We start from the raw sequence: 23,640 nt of genomic DNA, 5'->3' as shown, positions 1-23,640 counted from the left end.
GGCTCTGCTTGGCCGTGGAGCCGCCCCTTTGCCCCGGCTCCCTCCCGCCAGTCCGTGGAGCGCGCACAGCCTTGCCGTCCTTCCTACCCTCTTCCGTGGGCCTCTCGTCTGCGCTTGGCTCCGGAGACTCCGTTCTGCTAATCCTGGGTTATTTAGGCAGGTGTAGGTGGAATCTAAGTGATCAGCAGGACGCGCGGTGAGCCCAGCGTCGTCCTACGCCGCCATCTTCCCTCTCTCCCTCCATTTCTTTAGATCTTCTTCAATTTCCTTCATAAGCTTTCTACAGTTTTCAGCATACAGAACTTTTACATCTTTGGTTAGATTTATTCCTAGGTATTTTATGCTTCTTGGTGCAATTGTGCATGGGATCAGTTTCTTTATTTGTCTTTCTGTTGCTTCATTATTAGTGTATAAGAATGCAACTGATTTCTGTACATTGATTTTGTATCCTGCAACTTTGCTGAATTCATGTATCAGTTCTAGCAGACTTTTGGTGGAGTCTATCAGATTTTCCGTGTATAATATCATGTCATCCGCAAAAAGTGAAAGCTTAACTTCATCTTTGCCAATTTTGATGCCTTTGATTTCCTTTTGTTGTCTGATTGCTGATGCTAGAACTTCCAACACTATGTTAAACAACAGCGGTGAGAGTGGACATTCCTGTCGTGTTCCTGATCTCAGGGAAAAAGCTCTCAGTGTTTCCCCATTGAGGATGATGTTAGCTGTGGGCTTTTCATAAATGGCTTTTATGATCTTTAAGTATGTTCCTTCTCAAAGGAAGTTTATATGTTAAAGTAGACTTCCAGGATCCCGTGGGGGGTCAGGCTAAGATTCCCTGTGCCCTTAGCAAAGTGTCATCATTGAGGCAGCTGAGCCAGAGGAAGGTCACTCTGCCTATTCCAAGGACTTGTCAATAGGCTGTAGGCAGTAAGGAAGTGTAATATTTCATTTGCTTTTGTTTCCCACATCACTTGTCATTTGCTTACAGTAGTATTGTTTTTTAATGTGCCTGTGCCTTGTCCCAATTATTGAAAATCTTGTATGTTCAAGCCACTTTCTTAAGTCATAATCTCCAAATAGATGTTATGTGAAATACATAAGTAATAATAGTTAGTCACTAACACGTCATAGCTACTGCACCTTGTTTGGCACTTTATTAAGTGTTTTACATGGATTATCTCATAAAGGCATTAAAAAGGAAACTCTCAAAAAAGTGTTAGTGTCGTATCCTTATTTTAACCTAACCCTTAGCCTAAGGGACTTGCCCAAGCCAGTAAGTGGTAGGATGAGGATTCAAACCCAAGTTAAAATGCGTTTTCTTGTTTTGAGTTTAAATGTTGTGTAGACCTTCCTAATCCAGTGTGGTTCACAGACCAGCAGCAGCAGCAGCAGCATCACCTGGAGAGATGCAGAATCCTACCCTCACCCATCTACTGAATCACAGTCTCCATTTTGACAAGATGGGATCTGTATGCATGCAAAAATTTGAAGTCCTAGTTTAGAAAGAAGGTCTATAGTCCCTTTGAAAATGCTTTCTTGATTCAAGTAACTTTTACTATATTCTAATATTAATGGTACTGAGACAAACTAATAATGTGCAAACATTATTAGAGAAAGAGAAAGATCTTTTGATAAGGACTCCTATTGTTTCTGTTCTCTCAGTGAAACAAACCAGATACAGATTGTTGGATTCAGTGGCTTCTTCGCCAAGGGTAAAGGGATGGAAGCAATTAAATTTATGTTTGCATTTGACAAATACCTTGAATTATTGTTTCAACACTTTTTTTCACAGAAGTCTTTGAATCCTCTCTTAAAGTTTCATGATATCTTTCCATTTATATTATTGGTAGGTATCATTGGACATTTTTATTGTACTGTTAGTTTCTTCCAACCAGCATAGTTACATAATCCCCTGTACTGATCATATGGGGGTGGTCAACTTAGGGAAAGCTGTGTTCCCTCCACTCCTGGAAGGAACCACTCAGGTCATGGACAGTATCAGAAATATTTCAACCACATTGGAGCACCAAGATTGTTATAACACAGTAACTTTCTTATTTACTTAAACTAGGACAAATCTCAGGACATTATCTTGAGCCCTTTATTCCTCATTTAGAGTTAGTTGATTTTTGCTCATCGTCGTTGGTGCCACAGTGAAAGGGTTGGTGAGATGCTCTGATAATTGGTTTCTAGCTATTCTGGGACTCAATTATTTTAAGATAAACCATTATTCTGCCTTTGTCTATTTTTACTATTTCTACCATCCTAGGACTTAACTGTTTTTATCTAACTAATATTCTGTTTTTGCTAATTTAATATTTGTTGTTAGGTTTCTCAGTGGTTTCTTGCTTCAGATTTTTGTGTTTTTATATCAGTGGATTGATTGTAGGCCAAAAACCTGTAGGAAGACATTCCAGATGAAAATGTTATTATAGCAGACAATGACAAATTTTCTCTGTGAGCTATCTGTAGAAGATGGTGTTTGGGAAAATTCAGGGATCCTGTCTGCTGAAATAAATGATTAGTGCATCTCCTTTCTGCTTCTTCCGTATGGCTTTGTGTAGTTTTTTCTCCTCTGAACAAGTATTCGTTCAATGTTTGAGGCAGTTTTAGGAACCCTGACTTTAAGTCATGCATGCTTTTAATAAAAATTATAAAATTGTATATATAATGTTTATGTTGGTATAAATAGGCATACATATGGTTGATAGAGCAAAATGGATGTGCAAAGACTAGTCATGTTGGAATGGTGAGATTTGGATCATTCAAACATATGTTTTTTAAGTGCTCTTGTTTCAGAAATGTTAACAACAATATTAGATTTATCCATTCTTTAAAGAAATCTTTAAACATTCTTCAGAGACACTCAAATTATTTGAAGAGACTAACAAAACCCTTCCTGAATTTGCTGAATGAAAACTGTCCTTGTTCCAGAGGTGATTGACAAGTTTAACACCATGGCCATCATCGACGGGAAGAAGGAGCACGTGAGCCTGACTGTGGATAACGTCCACCTGGAATATGGTGTTGTGTATGAGTATGACAGCACAGCCGGGATAAAGTGCAATGTGGTGGAGAAGATGATTGAGCCCAAAGGTTTCTTCAGCCTCACTGCCAAGGTATGAATGATCCTGGGAAAACGGGATTTTGTTCTAAATAAAGTAACTGAAACTCTCCCCCACCCCCACTTCCCAAAATGTAAACAGCTGTGTATGCTTCAGCTGTCAGCTCATTCAACTTTCTTTTCTGTTCCCCCCTCCCCCCCATTACTCAGTATGCATACAATCTTCTTTTTTTATTGATCTCTTTTGGAGTACAGTGTTATGTTAGATGGGACTCTTGCCCAGGCAAATGTTAGTTGATTTGGCAAAGGCTTCTCTACATTTAGCAAGTTTGCTACATCTGTTGATTCAGTATCATGAATACCTTTCTGATGGTTTTCATGACAGGTGGTGCTTTTTTAAATGTAGATAATCCTCTGAAAAGTATTTGAAGTCATGAAATGTATTATAAGAAATTTCAAATTCTCCAAGTCTCATGTTTATTTCATATGATTTCACAAAGCTCAGTGATCCATTTATGAATAGATCTTCAGACATTTATGTGATTCTTAATTGGGAAGGATATCACCCTTAGTCTTTAGGCTAAAGCAAGATAGGGAGTAAGAGAGTTTTCATCCAAATGGATGAAACATGTGGTTAGTGAAAGATGGCCCTGTGCTTGCTTTTCATGATCCTTTCACCAGGTGAATAAATAAAATTCCTGTTGGAGGATACTCCCCAGGTCTGAGTTTTAGTATTTCATCTGTATTTATTTATTTAAATGTTTATTTATTTTGAGAGAGAGAGAATACTAAGGTTAGTGCAGAACCTGACATGGGGCTCAATCCCACAAATGTCAGATTGTGACCTGAGCCAAAATCAAGAGTCGGATGCTTAACCAACTGAGCCCCCAAGGCACCCCTGCATCTGCTTTTATATCATCTTGTGAGGATTCAGGTATTACAAGTAAGAAATATGACATATAGCTTCACTACTTTTATTTATTCACATGTCACTTCTTGTTTCATTATGTGTGTGTGTAGCTGAGATAGATTTAGCATTAATAGTATGTATTTTTTAAAATTTTAGTGGCAGAAAATAATGTAGAAATCCAAATGCACTGTTTCAAAAATACTTATTTTATGTTTTTTGTTTTATATTCTGAAAGTCAGCTTCCAAAACAATTGCGTTATTCTGATGACATTGTACCACTCTGTATCTTTCGATATAGCATCTGTGTGTTCAAAATGCCACCTCTGCCCAAATATGTTATATTATCAAGGCAATCCATATAAGTTTGGACCCAGGTTATTATCATTATTTTATCAATTTTCTAGCTATTTCAAATTTGCGAAGTTACTTGGATTATTTTATATATGACAACTGTATAAGTACTGAAAATACTTGTATTTCATATTTGAAGAAAAGAGTATCAAAGAAATTAAGAAATTGAACCAAGATCACACAGCTAATGATAAATTGAGCTCTACTTTCTAGAGTAGTGATTAAACCAAAAACTCACACTCTGTATTCTGCAAGACAGGGAAGTGGAGCTTCCTGTGAGGGAGCTCAAATAAACATAGAATCTATACATTGTCTTGTACAATATTATGAAAATGTCAGGTAAGGGTGCAATCAACCCTTGCAATCTTTGAACAATCATAAATATGACACATAATTCTCCATTCATTGGAAATTCCCAGTGATCAGTGGTAGGTATACACACAAACACACACAAATGCTGCCTTAAAATTGATTCAAATGTTCAAAAGGATTTACTAATTAAAATATCACATGGACGCTTTTATCTGATGTTTATCAGCTGGTGCTCAGATACCGCAACTGACATTGATTTTATGTTAGTAAGAGAATTTCTTTTCATGTATTCATTTCTTCAGCAAACATTTGTTGTCTGCATTCTCTATACTGGGCTCCCAGTAGAAAGTAAGGATGCCATTCTATAGGTTTTCCTTAGTTTGTGTTGTTCTACTACCAAATTGAGGGGAAAAAAAAGTTCTGAGTAACTGACTAAAATATAGGCAATGTGTTCCCACATTAGAGCATACTGATTAGTCCATCAGGCAGTCTTTGAAGTCCACTCACTTCCCTCAGGTAACCTTTTATAGCCAGCAGAAGGCAAAACACGAGGGGCAAACACACACGTCCATCACTTCGCGGTGAAAGTTTTACTGAGTATAGAAATCCCAGGCAGTGAAAAGAAGTGTGCTAGGGAATGTCACTCTGTGTTCTAGACTTGTGAGAATTGTATTTAGCTAATTTTGAAGGTTTTCTTTACTTGTGTGTGTGTGCGTGTATTACTACAGATTCTTGAAGCCCTGGCTAAAAGTGATGATCATTTTGTGCAAAACTGCACCAGCCTTAACTCTTTAAATGAAGTGATTCCTACTGACCTTCATAATAAATTCAGTGCCTTTTGCAGTGAAAAAATTGAGCACATATGTCAGAGAATATCCAGTTATAAAAAGGTAAAACTTCTGTTTCCTTATTTGACATGTATACATTATTTAAATAATTTAAATGTCCAATTTAATTCACTTATTGATATTTTCATTACTTATTTGCGTACCAGTTTATTGAAATAATAACATTTATATAACCTTTTTATTTTTTTATTTATGTAATATTTTAGAGTTTAGAGTTTTTAAAATGCCTTTACATCCATTAACCTCATTTGATCTTTGCAAACCTGAAAGCTAGGTCATTATTACACATTTTCAACATATAACTGAGGCCTAAAGAATTCAATTACTTGCTAGCAAAAGATAGAGTTGGGATGTAAATCCAGGCCATGAAATTATGAAGTCAGTAGTTCTTTTCTTTTTATCTCAACAGAGGGAAGAGAGCTCTCAATCAGAAAGTACACAGAACATAGTCTGTTTGAAATTGACTGATTTGTACATTTATTTGATATATTTATTGAGCACATTTTATATGCCAAGCACTGTTCTTGGTGCCAGGAATATGGCAGCAAAGGAGAGAACATCTTCCCTCTCAGGGTATTTATATTTGAGAGGGGTAAGCAGCAAAGAAGTAAATAAATCCTCTGTAGGAATGGATTGCTAGGAAGAGATGAGGCATAGATATGAGGAGAAAGCTCTTGGAATAGTCCCAGTGAGTGATGATGATAGGTTGGCCTGTGGTGAAGATGGGGAGACAGAGAAAGTTCGATGGATTTGATATAATTTAGAGATAGAATTAGAAGTTGATGTCCAAAATATATCCTACAGTAAGTTTTTTTTTTTTCTATTTTTGTCAGTAGACTAGCTAATTAAATTATTTCCCTCAAAATGAGGCTGGTTGTTTAAAATTTGGCACAGCCATCCGAGGAAATATCATTTATCTCAGTGTTTCTGAATGTGAGTTAATCTATATGTTTTATACTCCTGATATATTAAGTAAAAGGTAAGCCCATGTATGTCCAGATAGGGCTATATGAGAATAGGGAAAGGTAGAAATGAATACTTGAACACTGGTTACCTCAGGTAGAGTGGGACATGGGCAAGAAGGATCACCATATTTTTCTTTAGGACTTCCCTAAATGTTTATCTTGTGAAGTTGAATATGGGTTGCTATTTTGATTTTTTATAAATCCATTCACATGAAGAAAAATGATATTCAAGATTACCGCTTAATTGTCACATCTGTTAATTCTCTTTCCATGATTGTTGAGCTCAGTTCGCCTATTTGATTTCAGGAAAGATTCCATGAATGCTTTGTTGTTGCTGAAGAGCAGAAGATTCTTTTTATTTCTCCTTTCTCTCTAAGATAGGACAGTGTTTGAGGTAAAATTTAAAAGGTCGAAACAAATGCAAATTAGCATTCCCTTTTGAACACATTTTGAAAAGAGAATCATTCTCTTTCAGAAATGGATCTGTATAAAGTATGATAGGCGTTGAGACAGATTCCAGTTGTCAAACTTGTCAGTGTTTGGGGGTCATTTCTCTTTCTGTTTTTTTTTTTTTTAATTTTCTTCCTACTTCTCTCCATTCATACAAAAAAACAAAAGCAGTAGAAATATCTTAAAAAATATACATGAAAAAAGTAAACTATGTGAGTAAAAACAAAACATCAGGATGAGGATATATTATATAGGGTATTGATTCAGCTGCTGTAAGAAGGACCAAGATAACATGGGCTTAAAACTGAAAGTTGATTTTTCCCTCACATGAAGGTTCAACGGGCTGGGAGTCCAGTGGGGACTGGACTGACAATCTTCTAGGGCTGCTTCTATAGTTTTGCTGTCTCCCCTAAGACATTGCCCTCTTCCACAAGGTCAAGGTTGGCTGATCAGCACTATGTCTAAGTTATAGCCCCTCAGGACAGAAAAGAAGTGGAGAGCAAAGAGTTTCCTGTTGAGGCCACGACCTGGAAGTTGTACACATCACTCCTGTTCACATGCAATTAGTCATTTAGTGAAAGCAGACTGAGAAATATTGTCTCAAACTGGACATCCATGTGCCCAAATAAAACTCAGAGAATTTTATTAATAAAAGAAGAAAGAGAGAATGGATATTGGCAGAAAATTAGCAGATACATTTATAGGTAAAGTTCTATTACAATAAATGGTATAGCCCATCAAAAAGGTGATAAGGTCAGCAAGTGCTAAAGCTAGTTAGTTGCTAAAGTGGAATATTATATTTCACCTGCAGTTTCCTGATAACCAAAAAATAAATAAATAAATAAATACAGTCTATCACATATTTATCAGCATCCCTATAATTTATACATGTTTCTTAAGAGAAGCAAAGCTTTTCTTAGACTAAGTTCTAAAAGAAATCTCTCACGCTGAATTTCAAAGAGGTGACACCAGGAAATGTCAGGGCAGTATCTGTAAACATATCCCTGAAAAAGAAGCGGCAGTTTGTTTTATGTGCAGATATTTTTCATACACTCTTTATTGAAAGCCAATGGCATGCGTCAAAAACTCAGCTTCACAAAAGCAAATTTATTGCAGGTTGGGGCAGGAAGAACAGGTAAACGTTTACTAAATGCATACCTGTTATGTAGGCAGTAATTGCTTAAGGATGGCTCCCCTCCCACACCTAAAATCTATATGGAAGACGGGTCAAAATACATGAAGTAAGTAATAATAATACTGACTACTTAACCTATTAGGAGGTGCCACGATGACTGGGTGAATGTGTTGGCACCCCGTACCCTCTTCTCTATGATGGTGCTCCCTGGAGTTACGCAGCACACATCAGTTTATAGCAATCTGCTGTCATATCAGGCATTGCATAGATATTTTACAGTTTGCATATGTTGTATAATTTTATCCACACAGTGACTTGAGACACATTATCTATTTCATTGATAAGTGGCTGAGGCTCAGAGTGGTCAAGTAACTTGCCCAAAGGCATGCAACTGAACACAGCTGTGGAATTTGAACCTTGCTTCCTTTTATTATAAATCTGTTTTTTGTTTGTTTACCTGCAATTTGACACTGTACTACACAGCATATATATCGTTCAAATTCCACTGCTAAATTTCACTACACAGCTAAACAGTATGGGTCTGATTACTACGGCAGTGGCAGTTCAGTAAAGAAGAAATCTTTGTGGATTGAATAGTCAGCAGATGTTATCTGCTGTAAGTTGGAAAGATTTCTCAGAGTGAAGAGGCGTAGAGATGGCACTCAAGTAAAGAGAGATATTGTAAGTGAAGGCCACAATGTAGAAATGAGATTGATTTTATCGATGAAGAATGGGCATGTTGCCTACACTAGAAAGGATTGGAGTTAGATACCATTAAAAGGAAAACTGACAAAATCTGAGTTTTCCAGTGATATTTTAGAGTGGCATAAGAATCAGATTTGTTTGTAAGAAGTATGAGTTGATGGTTACTTGGTCTCATGTAGAAGCTTTGGGGATAGAGAGAAAAGGATCAATCCAAGCGATACATAGCAGGTAAAATATATGTAGCTCTATGATGGATTGGTTATGGTGGATGAAGAAGGTGTTATACCTTGTTTTTTAACAAAAATATGGTTTGTGATAAACTGGAGAGTGTTATGTTGGGAGTAGGATTAGAAGCATAAAAGGAACAGGGTTTTTCCCAAAATGTTGGGGATTCTCAAAAGCATGAACCTGCCGAGTAAAAAATTTCTTACACTTTCTCAGAAGTAACTGACAGCCCAGAAAGCTTTTAAAGCAGAGATGGACAGGCTAATGGGCAGTGATTTTCGATGATAAAAATAACATCACTGAATTGTGGGAAGCTCTTCTATGTACATTATTGTTGTTTGAGCCTCAAAATAGCTGTATGTACTGAAGAATCCTACCATCTGCTTCTTTCTCCAGGAGATTAAGAATTTGCTTAAGGTCACTTAGCTGGAAGTGGCAGACTAGGTCCAGTCCTATGGAATGCTGTCTCATTTATTTTTCTTTTTAATTTTAGAAGTAAAGAGAAAATTATATTCAACTAGAATTTAAACACCTTCAAAGGTATCCTTTTCAGCATCCCATATTGACCATAAACACATTTAGAATAATTGACTGCCTTTCTCACTAAGCAAGACAAGCAAGGTTAGCATGAAAATATTTCAAGAATATTTTTAATTTGAACAAAATTTAGATACCTAACACAATAATAGCCTTTCTAGGTTACATAAGTTTAGCTCCATTTATGTATCAGATGCATGTCAACAGAAACTATAGCATTTGTGAATGTATATTTTTAATTTTCATGTATTTACTTTGAAGCTATTTTTAGTAGCATATTTTTCTTCCAGATGAAGGCTTCAAACACCCCTCTTTTTTTGTAAAATAAAATGTATCCATAGAAACTAAAATTTCAAAGAGGCTGGCTCTCCTTTATTTTGACTATTAAAGTTTTAGGTTTCAAAAATAGAAACAAGTTGATTTCTGCAGTTTCTATAGCCAGGCTTCCCCAATCATAATTGATTTTCTGCCCAGCTGTACAGGCCACGGATGTTTTTTAGCACATGTATGAGACAAGTTTCAGACCTTACTGGAGAGTGAATCCTAAGCAGGCATTTAATCTCCTTGGGGCAGGATGTGTGGGTGATCCAGACATAAAACTATGCACTGTTTGGAGAAACATTCTTATCCTAAATTGTCCTTGGGACCCTTTTTAATTCTAGATTCTTTCTCTGTTGTAGAGTAATTCCATAATTGGGTTTATTCTGTGTATTAGGGATGTTTCCTTCATATAAATATTTAATGAGCTTTCAAGAGATAGTTTCTGTTTACACAAAAATATTGCATGTAGGAATCCAAAGTCTTACTTTAAATATTCCAAGTGCCTTTAGTTATTAATGCCACAAAATCCTCAAACTGATTGATATATGGGTCTGGAAAATTTGTGGTAAAAACTTCCTCATGTCCCCTTCCTCTGATACAGAATTTTTATAACTATGCCAATAGAGTTTTACACTTAATTGAAACGGGAGATTATCTTCAAAATAGTAGCCTACCTTTATATGTTTTTTCACTTTTTGTCAAGTAAGTATAATTGGATTTTAATGTATTGTCACGGTTAATAATTCGTGAATTAACTACCAGTGCATTAGAAACCTGAAGTTCCACTTCCAAGAATTACTTATTCTTATCAATATACAAATACACTTTAATATCATCTAGATTTAAAAAGTCAACATTTCCCTTGACCCCCAGACTTTTCTCTACCTACTGTTTCATTTCTTGAACTCTGTCCTGTAAAACAACTACCTATACTTGCTGTATATACCTGTTGTCTCACTCGCTTGACATTCTCAACACTCAAGATGGGCTCAAGTACCCTCCATGTAACTAAAGTGGCTCTTTTTTTTTTTTTAAGAAAGAGAGAGCACCCAAGTGGGAGAGACGCTGAGGGAGGGAGACAGAGAGAGAGAGAGAGAGAGAGAGAGAGAGAGAGAGAGAGAGAAAGAGTTTCAAGCAGGCTCCATGCCCAGTATGGAGCCTGACACAGGGCTTGATTCCACGATCCTGGGACCATGACCTGAGCCTAAATCAAGAGTCAGATGCTCAACTGACTGAGCCACCCAGGCGCCCCTGAAATGGCTGTTTTTAAGGTCATTGATTGATGATGATTTGATTTTGCCAAAGTTCATTTACTGTCATCATCTTATTCCTTGTTTTAGTAGCATCAATGCAGTTGACTGTGTATCTGGTTTTGTCTTTTCTGGGTGGCTCAGTCACAGTGAGTGTCCCACGTTTGTTCATCCTTTTTTCTCTGATCTCTTCATGCTGCAGAACTTGGGATTTGTTCCCCCACTCTCTCTCTCTCTCTCCATCCCCCAGTGATCACATTCAGTCTTGCCGTCTGACCTCTCCATTTGAGTCTAACAGATACCTCAGACTTCACATGTCCAGAATACAGTCCTGGTCCTGCCCCTCCAGTTTGTCATATTTGCTGTTTTCTCCACCTCAGAATGAGACCCATCCTCCCGCATTGCTCAGTCTTAAAACCTCGCATACATTCTTTACTCCTCGTTCTCACATACCATTCTCTTGGCTCTACCTTCACCACATGCAGCCTTTTCTCACCGCTGTGATTGCTGACAGCCTAGGGTGAGCCAATGTTGACTCTCCCAAGAGTGGTCTTCCTGCTTCCACCCTTGCCCACTGACGGTGTGTTTGTTCTGAGGGGCTGTGGATCTCAATCACAGTAAGAACTAAATCTTTCCAAAGGCCTGTGAGCTCCTGTTTGAGCTGCGCCCTCCTTCTACCTGTGATCTCCCCATTCCTGTCTGTCAACTTTCCCTTCCCCTTTCACTGTGTGCTTTGACCACACCAGTCTTCCTGACATGGAACACACTTTCCTTGGGGCTTCTGCATTGAATGTTCACCCTGCCAGGCAGCCTTCTCTTCCTAATACCCACATTCCTAACTTCCTTCCTTCAAGATTTTGCTTAAATGCCAGATTCTCACTGAGGCCTGCCCTGACCACCCAGATTACAATTGGCAGGGCATTCTTCACCTCACCTCTGAAATTCTCAACCCTCTTTCCCAGCTCCATTTTGTTTTCAGCTATACTTATCATGTTCTAGCATGGTGTAATTGACTTGTTATGTTTATTGTTGGCCTCTCCCTTCACTAGAACATAACCTCCCAGAAGGCAGAAATCTGTTTCATTCACTGATGTTTCCCAGCTTGCCTAGAATGGAGCCTGATTTAGAAAATCCTCGATGTGTAATTGTTGGATGGGTGAATAAAGGTGGGGATAAGTGGGCTACGCTATCCATGAGAGGCCTAAAATGCTGTCCATCCCAGCTCACCTTCCCCTAAACCCTGTACATTTCTTTATTGAAAAATTGCAATTTTTGTTTATGGAAAATAGCACTTTTTTTTGTCTTTCCTTGTGCGATTCTCCAAAGCAGATTAACGAGTTCAGTGTTTTTTTTGATGTTTCCAAACAAGATGCCAGGTTCATGTTGGCAGGGCCACTTACCACCGTGTGGCCAGGCTAGAACACGTTCCCGTGTGTGTTCTACAGTCACAGGAACTGTGCCTTCCTCACTTTAGGTGTGTTACAGGAAGGTGTCACGATTAAATATTGGGGCATGCCCTCTAGGAGTACATTTTTGATGTATTTAGCACATTTCTAGGACCATGACTGTGGGGTGCCTCCTGCACCTCCCCCTTGCCTAGGGACACCCTTGGATGGAAGACAGCACTGCTTTCATAAGCCTCTTTCTTCTCTGAGAGAGCCCTTAAGCAAAGAAGTTTCCTCTCTGACAGTCTTTGAAAGAGTTCCAGCCATTTGGGCATGGTTGCACACCCCTCCTGAGTGTATGGGGAGAAGAAACAGACTGTGTCCATGGGTGTTTGTACTGCGGTGCATGTTGGAAAGTTATAGGAAACTGGTTGCACTAGAAAGGCAGCATTCCCCCTTGTCTACCTGATCGCTCTAGTAACACCACAGCCCATCGCTCTGTTCACTTCCTTCCTAGCACTTACCAAATTTCTAATTGTCCTGGCTATCATATTTATTATATAATTGTTATAGATGCATATAGTTGTACATATATTTATACATGTACATTACATATACTTGTAATAATATGCTACATATAAGAATATTATATTATTTTCACCTGTGTCCCCTACTAGACCATGAACTCCATGAGGGCAAGGGCTGTGTCTCCAGCATTTAGTGCGAGTCTGGAATAGATGCTTCTCTTTATATTTTTCAATAAGTAGGTAAAAGGTTAAAGTGAAAGAAGGCAAAAGAAGCATATCTATCTATTATGGTCGATGCTGTGCCACGATAAAATTGATTTCTGTGCCTTTGTGTGTACCGTGGGGCCTTATCCCGCGACTGCAACAGAAAAGACCTTCTCACTCCAAGTTTGCGTCTTTCCCAATTTGAGGTCTTTCCCAGATAAGTCTTCAGGTCACAGTTTTTTATTAGTAAAGTGAGGGGATAGAACATTAATTCTCTAAATTACTTCCACTCTTTTAATGGTTAGGATATTATCACTATACCATTATTATCAAATTTGTTACTAATTTTGTTGGCAGTTTTCTGCATTTCAGTCCACTTCCATTTTAATTGCTACTGTGTGCTTATACTTTGCTGAGCTACATAGCTTCAGATGTGATTTGAAAGCACAGTTTAATATGCAGATAAAATAGTTCATATTCTGATGATGAGCTTGTAAGTTGTGATTTTTGGTATTATGTCTTTATTTTTTAATTTAACCTAGAAAAGTTGCATGGTAACCAGTGTTAGTCTTAATTTTTAATCTTTCAGTGCCCAAATTACTACTCACTAGTAGTATAAATAAATAGGATCTGTTTATTGTTTTCAAGCAAGAAGAGAGCACAGAGATTATTTTATCCATATTCTTTATTTTACTAGGAATGGTAAAAGGACAGTGACTTGCCCACCATCACATAAGTTATAAATAACCTAAGTGTAACTAAAACATACATAACCGGTGGCTCTCGGTCCTTTGATTTTGAAAGTATAATCCATTTCAAGTCCATGAGGTGCACAAGACAGACATAGGTATAACCCTCATAGAATTTACCACCCACTGAGATAGAGATAAGAAGATTATTCATAATTGTAAGGAGGGTTACAATGTGCTATAACCTAGCCAAGGAAGTTGGACCTAGATGAAGGCTCATGGTAGGCCTGCTGATTTCATAGAACTTGAAAATGCATAGAAGTAAGTTTGGCAATGAAGGAAGAAGAACAGTCTGGGCACAGCACTCCGAACAGTCTGTACAAAGACCTAGAATGAGTAGATGGTATGTAAGAAGGCCTGGGTGAAGGCAACAAGGAGCCCAGGGAGCAAGGGGAGGAGAGCTTGAGATGATAACCTAGGTGCAGATCAGACTTTGGGTGGCTGTATAGACCATGGCAAGAATTAGATGGATTTGAATTACAAGGTTCGAAGTTATGGAGTGGCAGTTCTTGGAAGTCATGCAGATCCCTTGAGTGTCACTTTATTCAGTGGCATAAAAGCAGAGTCCACACCAGTCTTCAGGCTGATCCTGACCCAGGTGCTCAGCAGTTCTTAGCAGGAGATATGGGAAGTATAGTTGTTTCTGCCTGTTGTCCCGACCTTCTGGGTCAACACCACCACACCTGCTGTCTCACCTGTTCTGAGACTCAGGTTTGGACTGGCTTTCTGACAATGTTTGGAATAATCCACTCTTCACCTGACAGCTGTCCTCTTCTGCCGCTTTGCCTCACTTTAAATATTGTGTTCCTATCTGCATATCCTTGGATTCCAATATGATTTCTCTGTCAGATTCTCAGCTGCTAGCAGTCTGTGGATCTGACTCCTAGTAAGTGGGATTGGTCACTTAAAATTTATTTCTTTTAGGGGCACCTGGGTGGCTCAGTCAGTGAAGCTTCTGACTCTTGGTTTCAGCTCAGGTCATGATCTCACAGTTTCATGAGTTTGAGCCCCACATTGGGCTCTGTGTTGATGGTGTGGAGCCTGCTTGGGATTCTCTCTCTGCCCCTTCCCTGCTCACACTGTCTCTGTCTCTCTCTAAATACATAAATAAACTTAAAAAAAAAAACTCTCCTAGCATCTAACTTGTAATCAGAGTTTCAAAAGAATCCTATGCATTTGTTGCCAATATTGCTTTGCTTTATTATGAATGTGAGGGTTTTAAAATAATGACTTCGTTTCCAACAACGTAAAATTTGTTTCACTTATTCCACTTGACATGATTTAATTTTTTAATATTTTGTTACATATGATGGAAGTGTAGTGTTTGCATTGTTGCTGTGTGTTCAACTGCTTTTTATTTATTCTTTAATTTACAGTTTTCACGGGTACTGAAGAATAGAGCCTGGCCCACCTTTAAACAGGCCAAATCTAAAATTTCCCCATTACACAGCAGTGATTTCTGCCCTACCAACTGCCATGTCAACATAATGGAAGTTTCCTATCCCAAAACATCAACCTCTCTGGGGAGTGCATTTGGTGTTCAGCTGGATAGTAGGAAGCATAATTCTCTTGATAAAGAAAATAAATCTGAGCAAGGTATGTTAGCTTTTGAGATTTTCTTAAATCATGAAAAGTACTTTAGGCAATTATTAACTATTCCAGCATCCCTGAAATATGATAGATTCCTCTGTGTGCAAACAAGTCTGAATTTTATAAAGACAGGAATCCTCTCTATTTTCATTTGGATAATTGTACATAAGCATTTATCAAATGAAAATGGAGTTATTCATTTTTATTATTTTTTCTCTAAGAAGAGTGGTTGTTCTTGCCTTCCTCACATGTATGATAGACACAGCTTATCCTGCTGTGAAAACGACGAGTCTGAAGTGGCCCCATAACTGTGAGAAAAATACAGGAGGAGCTGCTTCAGCCCAGGGCCACTCCACACCATCACAATAGGGTATGAGATCGAATCATATTTTAATCACAACTCCCAGAAGCTTTAATTCCTGAATTAAATTCACCATCGGATTGGCATTTTATTTTATGTTAGCTTGGGTGTCTAGAATGAATTGCATTGGATCATTACTGTAAGTCAAAGGTCATAAATATTGTTCTGCAATAATGTTAACTCCTCAGGGAAACTGAGCCCTATGGTGTACATTCAACACACAATCACAACAATGGCAGCCCCTTCAGGTCTGTCTCTGGGACAGCAGGATGGACATGGGCTCCGATATTTGTTAAAAGAGGAAGACCTAGAAACTCAAGATATTTATCAGAAACTGTTGGGCAAACTTCAGACTGCACTGAAAGAGGTGGAGATGTGTGTTTGTCAAATTGATGAGTAAGTATTTTATTTACTGTACTTTTAACTGTGCCTAATAAAATAGCTATAGAAAATGTGACTTTTTTGAACACCCATCATTCTCTTTCATTTTTAGAAATATACGAGTGTGTGTATGTATGTGTGTATGTGTAAATCACATAGATCCTCTTTATTCCAATACCTTAAAAATGATATAACATGATAAATATATAGATATATATTTTAAGGAAGCATTTAATACCAGAGATGAACAAAATTCTGTCTTCTAGAAGACACTAAATAAATCTCAATGTGCAAATAGTAAATTGAAAAATATGATTGAAAGAGTACCAACTAGGTATAGGGATCTCCTTGTATGCTTTATGGAACAGAACACGGTATTTGATATATGTATGCACTCAATAGATGTGTATGGAAAAATATAAAATATAACATCTTTAACATGCCTGTTAAATAAGTAAATGCAAAATTATGTATCCATAGGACCAATGACCAGCAACCTTTTTTTTTTTTTTCCTTCTGATTGAATTAATGGTTTACTAAGCACTAACTCAAATAGCTATGCTGGTCATTTGGAAATTTTTACCAAGAACTGAGAAACAGAGGTAGTTAATTAAAACTTTTCCAGGGGTGCTTGGGTGGCTCAATCGGTTAAGTGTCCAACTTCAGCTCAGGTCATGATCTTGCAGTTGGTGAGTTCCAGCCCTGTGTCAGACTCTGTGCTGACAGCTGAGAGACTGGAGCCTGCTTTGGATTCTCTGTCTCCCTCTCTCTTTGCCCCTCCCTCCCTCACGCTCTGTCTCTCTCTCAAAAAATAAATAAACATTAAAAAAGTTAAAAAAAAAAACTTTTCCAAAGAGGTCAACTCCGATTCTTATTTTAAAATTTGATGGTTGGACAATTGCCTCAACTCTGTGGGATGGTTTGCCACATCTCGCTGTGTGATGATGCTTCACAGGTAGTCAAGACAGCTCTGTATGGTCAAAACGACATGGGCTTTGTGATAGCTTGGTTAGTCATGTGTTAAACAGGATGAAGAATAATAACACATTACAAGTTTGTGATGAAAATTATAAAAGTTAATACAAAAAGTCATCAGGCAGTGCTTAACATCATACTTGCTCATCTTTCAAGGAGTTGAAATTGCTGAGTATATCTGAAGTTGGTAGAATTCTGAAAGTGGTCTAGACACATTATCCCCTTCTTATTGTACTCTCTTTATAAGGTTATAGATTGAGATTGCTATTGGGTGTGTATTGCTTAATCTCCACACACATTATCCCACACTTCCTTGGATAATTCAGTTTTGACACAAAATATTTAGAACTTATTCTAAGCCTTTTTTTTTGGTCATTGGACATTATACTGATACAATCTTAATTGACATGATCTCTTATATCTTTGAAATTTAGAGATAAGGATCACCATATGAGATGCATCATATTTCTAAGGTTATCTTTAGATAGTTACTATTTACTATGCTGCTTTGTTCTGACATTTTTACGAGTTAATTTAGACTGGAAATCCTGCCTTCTTGTGTCTAATACACTAGTTTTCAAAACTACGTATAGCATTGGTGTATTATATTGTGACTGTCCCATTTACAGATGAATTAAATAGTTTGGGGTTGCTAAGAGAATGGGTGGTTATTTTTAGGGAATGGTATCATACTTTGGATTGTGTGAGAATCACTCATGTGACACATAAGTTAATATCTTAGGGCATTGTATTTTGTTTTATTTAATAAATGGAATTTTATTATATGATATGTTGTATTTTAGAAACCAGTTTTTCCCCCTTAAAGTATTTAGGAAGTGCACAGAGTAAGAATCTTTGTTAATAAAGCAATAAATTGTGGCACTGAATCACGAATCCTAGCTCTCAGAGGGATTTTAGGAGAACATCTGGAGCGATCCCATACTGCCAGTTAGTCCAAGAGTGATTATTCCTGCTTTTCAGATGAGTCCTTTACCAATGGCAGGAGTATTGATGTGCCTACGCGGACACTACCTTGGAGACGAGGCCTCTAATGCATTGACTACTCAGCACTTCCTGGCGGTTGTCCAGACTTCATCTGTCTTTGTTAATTTACTGACTTTTTTTTTAACTTTAGCTAATGTAGATACATTTTTAAGAAAGTGGTTAGAGCCAAAGGGTTCCCTTTACCTGGCTTAAAATGCTTTATATTTAAAGCACTCATTGAAGAAAGAAGTTAGGCTATTTTTATTAGCCAAAACTACTGAAAATAATTACTTATTTTTACTGTTTTTCTTAAGATTTTCCCACTCTAAAACCCTTTACCTTACTGTGCATGTTTATTAGGAAAATGACATGAAATGAGTAAGTGATTTGAGAAACTTCCCTGGTCTTCTCTGTGTGCACCATATAATTTAATTCTAAATATAAATATGTTCCATGTAATTCAATGTGCAGCATAATCATTTTAAAACAGTGCAGTTGTCCAACTGCCTGGAGTCCCTGTTGCCCCATTCAGAGATACTGCAGTGCAGTCGAGCTTGACAAATTATTTGAAAAGCTAGTTACCCAACAATTTTCTCACCATGTAGTAATTATTCTTGGTCAGACAGAGATGCCTCTGCAGAGTGGAGAAGCAGATCTCTGATACTTTGCCAAGTTTTAAGAGGAATTGCCTCATAACACCTCATTGCTGGCCTTTCTGGAAATCATTCATTCCTGTGAAAGGGCCTGGTACTGAGCTTGTCTGCTTCCCCTGCCACTTGGGAACCCTTCTAGAAATAAAATTTTCTTCAACGCATAGACATCCCACTAAATGTTCCTACTTCAGTCAGATCCAGAGATGGAACTAGAGACATATTTGTTGTCTATAAACATGAAATAAGGTGACGTTATGAACTTATTCAAAATTCTGTGATTCTTGTCTCATTGAAACTAAATACTTTGGCCATTGCATGGGCTATTTTCTGACTAATGACACGTAGGTATGAGACCTAAGTAAAGGATCATCTGCGGATAATCCAAACCATCGTCGGGACTTTAAGATGCAGGGTTTGTGTATTCTGTCAGGGAAGGAATGAATAAAGAGCACTGAGGGCTAGTGAAGATAGGAAAGCTGAGAACAGACTGCATTTTACAGGTGCAAACGCCCCAGACTGAATGATCAACAAATGGCATTGTGGGACCCTTAATGAGCTGGGCTCGCAGGTAGGCATGGTAGGGCCGACAGTGGAATTATCTTTGAGGTTTTCCCAAGCATTTTGCTCTTAAATGTATGAAAAGAGGGCATAGCTTCATGAGCTCTAACGTGTATTGTACGGGCTTAGGTGCCAGGCACAGTTGTATTAGTATACACACTGTTTGATTTTATTCCCGCAGTCCCTCTGTAATGTGGGTTATGAAACACAGGGACATATCACATTAAATCTCTAACTTCAGTATGTTTCCAAAACTGAATTCGAGATTTCCTGGTACTAAACCTACTTTGACTCCTTCCACATGAGAGTCTTCCCTCTTCTCAGTCAGATATTCCCCACGTCTGCAGTTCTGCAAGCCAGAATCTGGGTATTACCTTTGATTCTTCTCTTTCCTCCCGCTTCGCCTGCAGTACCTTGTCAAGTTCAGTCAGTTATACCTCAGAATGTATCCACTCCATCACCTTAGACTGGGTCACCATCGTCTCCTCACTAGTGTCCACTGTGGGAGTTTCCAGCTATGTCCCTCTCATGCATTCTACGTTCAGCAGATGCCAGAAGGATCTATAAACGTAAATCATGCCAGTTCCTTGCTTAAAACCGTTTAATTGCATTGCAATGCCATTAACATAATATCAACTACATCACTGTGGGCTGTGTAGCCCTCCACAGCCTGCCCCTGTCAGCCTGTCCAAACCCATTTCCCCGAGTTCCAGCTGCTCTAGCCTTTTTCTGATCCTGGAACATGACAAACCTCTGCCTGGTTAGCACTGCTCCTGAGGTCTGCAGCTAGGCTTCTAGGCACTCAAGTGTCAGGCTAAAGGCCGATATATGGAGATCAGCTTCCCCAGGATAAAGTACATACTCCTGTATCCCAGTCACATATGTAATTCTTCCAGATACCTGCCTTCCTACACAACTGTTTTTTTTTTCTAATGCTAACAAAACTCTAAAGCCCCACGGACTTAAAGCAAGAGGCTTTCTCTCCATGCTCATCTGGGTCACAGGGTTTCCACTCCACGTTGACCTCACTCAGAGTTCAGACTGACAGAGCCCCCATCAGTAGGAGTGACTCTGTCACACCAGCAAGAGGGAATGAGGTAGGCTGCACACTGGCTTAAAGACCGGCACCTAAAAGGGACTCCTGGCACCTCCACTTACACCATACTGGTGGAAACAAGTTACGTGGTCGTTCTTACCATCATAGGATAGGGGAGGCCACCCAGTCATGTGTCCAGGAGGACTGGGATGTGGTGATCAACACTAATGACCCCCTTCCTCCCTCCAGCATGTATAAATGATATGCAGGGAGGGGATGTGCTTCTTAATTTGCACAGTATATGTATATAAGAGTGTGTCTTACTCACCCCGTCTCTAAAATGAGGATCATCATCATCATCATAGTAATACCTACTTCATAAAGGAGTTTTAGGATTGAATGAATTTAATACCTATTAAGTTCTTAGCATGGTGACTGGCATAAGAGCTCAACGAATGTTAGGTCTGATGAAAATGATAAAGATGATGATATTTAAGTCTCAGTTTAACAGAAAAACACACAGGTTGATGCCAGATAGTATATACAAAAATCTTTATTCATCAAGGGTGTGAGAAGGAGATTGGCCTGCTTGAGACTTTAACTTAGAATTAATGGACCTGTACTAGGTAGCTTAATATTGTATATGAGCAAAAGCAAACTATTTCCATATGCACAAATATTAAAGCTTTATGCGTTGTTAGTTTAAGGATCTAGAAATTTTATGCAAAGACGTGGTGTCAGAAACACAGGTTTTCTGTCATTTGTTTGTTAGCCTAACATTTGTTCCCACAGGGTCAGTGCAGGCATCATTGCAGCTGTTTAAAATGAAGAGCAAATATGTGGATATAATTCATATGGCTTTGAAAAAAAAATGAGTATGCTCTGCCCCATGACTTTTAATTTAAAAGATACATAAAGCACAGAGTACTCCTTGCAAAATGAGAACTCCTGCATCTCCTTCCTCTTTAGTATTCAGAGTTCATCTGTCTGTGCAGTATAGGCTTTGGGTAATTGGAGTTAATCTAATGTTTTAAGCTTTTGGGTAGAAGGAGTGAATAAATACACATCTGTCTTCCAAGACATAAAAGTATCTTTGCAAATAAGAAAACTCTGTTTAAAATAATTTATAGCTTCACAGTGCCTACATTGAGCAATGTAACCCAGCCCCCTGATTTTCACTGGTATCTAAAACCTATAAAATGCCAAAATATTATTCAAATGTCATATCCCAGTGAGACCTTCCCTGACTACACTATTTAAAGTTGCAGCTCCAGCTTCTTCCCCTTCTTTATTTTCCTTCTTAACATTTGTCACCATGCGATACACTATATAGTTTACTTGTTTATAGTTGGTTTCTTCCCAGTAGAACCCAAGCTCCAGGGGGACAGGGGCTTTGTTTTGTAAACTGCTGTATGGACAGCATCAATAACAATGCATGGTACAATAGATAACGTCTAATTAAGTAATTAGCGAATTCTCTTAAATATTTACTCAGTGCATGGCACTGTGGGTTATCCATGGAAAGTATAAGACATTCTCATAGTCTTGAAATAAAACAGCCATGACCTTGCTATGGAAAGATGAGCGTGAAGATCTGTACATTTGTGCTGTTGATTAGAATAGAATGCCATCACTACTTGGCGAGAAGATGATTGTTGGCTGCAGAAGCCATGCAGGAGCCCTTTCATAAGATATGGTTCACTTCGTTTTGCAAGTTTTACAGCATTTTGTTTGATAACAGAGTGATTCCATGTTTTCATAATTTTGAGTGAGTACTAACAGAAACTGTTTACAGGCAAACATTCAAGTCTGGAGTGATGGAATCCGTGCTACTCAAAGTGTACATCAAGTATGATGCCAGTTCAGAATCTGGCATCTCCCACTTGGCTCAAGGTTGTGTTGTTAGTCTTGAGCCAAGTGGGAGAACTTTTCATTTGGGTAGATTCATGATGCATCATCATGACTAGAGTGTGGATGATATGGGGTAGCCCCTGCTGCCTCCTATCCTTATATTGTGTGTGACTCTGTTTAATGTCTTATGACATTATCACTTGTATAAGCAGTGAGAAAGGATTGACCACACGATATTCTCTCTGTCAAAAGAGAGAAAGCCTGGGAGAAGCCCAAGGCAGGGGTAGATGGATAGATGGGTTTTTCATATCTGAGGGAAAGCCGGTGAGGATATTTAAGCACATTTAGTGTTTATTTTAATATTTGGGTAGCACTGTAAAGTTTTCCAGGCATTTTCAGGTGGCAGTGATAGTGGTGATAATGGCTAGGGGAGAGAGGTGACACGCATTATGTACAGCAACATATTCTCATTTCATTTGGGCAAGTTCTTATTTTCCCCATATTGTGGATGTCAGAACTATCCTAGTTTTTCTGTGGTAACAAAACTAATGAGTGGCAGAACTGGGATTTGAACACAGTTTTCTAGTCTAAATTGTGTGCTATTTCCATTATTCTGAGAAGAAAAAGTGAACTTCGTATGGACTTTAAAAAAATATATATCTATTTGAGAGAGAGAGAGAGAGAGAGAGAGAGAGAGAGAGAGAGAACGTGCACTTGCACACATGCACAGGGAAGGGCAGGGAAGTTGGGAGAGCGAATCCTAAGCAGCCTTCATGCTGTCAGTATGGGCCCCATGTGGGGCTCAGTCTCACAAACTGAGATCATGACCTGAGCTGAAATCAAGAATCAGACACTTAACCGACTGAGCCACCCAGGCACCCCGTGTGATCATTGTTTTTATGCAATCAAATACTTATTTTATGTGAAACAAACAGCTTGGAAGTATTTGTAAGCCTATCATATTTAACAAGTAAGGAGGTTATCCGTAGCAGCCTGTTTGAAAACATGCACTTATTTTTTTTTAATATCACATTGCAGCCTTCTGTCTTCCATAACATATTCTCCTAAATTAGAACGTAAGACATCAGAGTGCACGGGACCAACAGACAGTGACAACGAGAAGGGAGAAAGAAATAGCAAACGAGTCTGTTTTAATATGGCGGGAGATGAGCAGGAAGATTCAGGTCATGACACCATCAGCAACAGAGACTCTTACAGGTAATTCATTAATTCCTTGAACTCATCTCATCAACACGGTCAAATATGATTCCGTATTTTCCACAAAGATCTTGAAAAAACTTTTTGTCGTTTTC

General features: G+C 38.3%; 1 protein-coding gene across 3 annotated transcripts in view; it reads left to right on the top strand.

The window, feature by feature from the left end:
- The window catches only part of PREX2 (phosphatidylinositol-3,4,5-trisphosphate dependent Rac exchange factor 2), a 292,149-nt gene that overhangs the window by 157,486 nt on the left and 111,023 nt on the right, over nucleotides 1-23,640 (top strand). For all 3 annotated transcript variants that reach the window (XR_008292620.1, XR_008292621.1, XM_053208257.1), the window contains exons 22-26: nucleotides 2,935-3,119; nucleotides 5,366-5,527; nucleotides 15,315-15,534; nucleotides 16,078-16,285; nucleotides 23,366-23,545. Coding sequence is in view for 1 of the 3 variants with exons in the window: in XM_053208257.1 (XP_053064232.1) it covers nucleotides 2,935-3,119; nucleotides 5,366-5,527; nucleotides 15,315-15,534; nucleotides 16,078-16,285; nucleotides 23,366-23,545 (955 nt within the window). In the remaining 2 variants the exon portion in view is untranslated. The remainder of the gene's footprint in view (nucleotides 1-2,934; nucleotides 3,120-5,365; nucleotides 5,528-15,314; nucleotides 15,535-16,077; nucleotides 16,286-23,365; nucleotides 23,546-23,640) is intronic.

The sequence above is a fragment of the Acinonyx jubatus genome, chromosome F2 (assembly GCF_027475565.1).
Source record: "Acinonyx jubatus isolate Ajub_Pintada_27869175 chromosome F2, VMU_Ajub_asm_v1.0, whole genome shotgun sequence".
In the NCBI taxonomy this organism is placed as follows: Eukaryota; Metazoa; Chordata; class Mammalia; order Carnivora; family Felidae; genus Acinonyx; species Acinonyx jubatus.
This window is presented reverse-complemented; position numbering and strand designations above follow the sequence as displayed.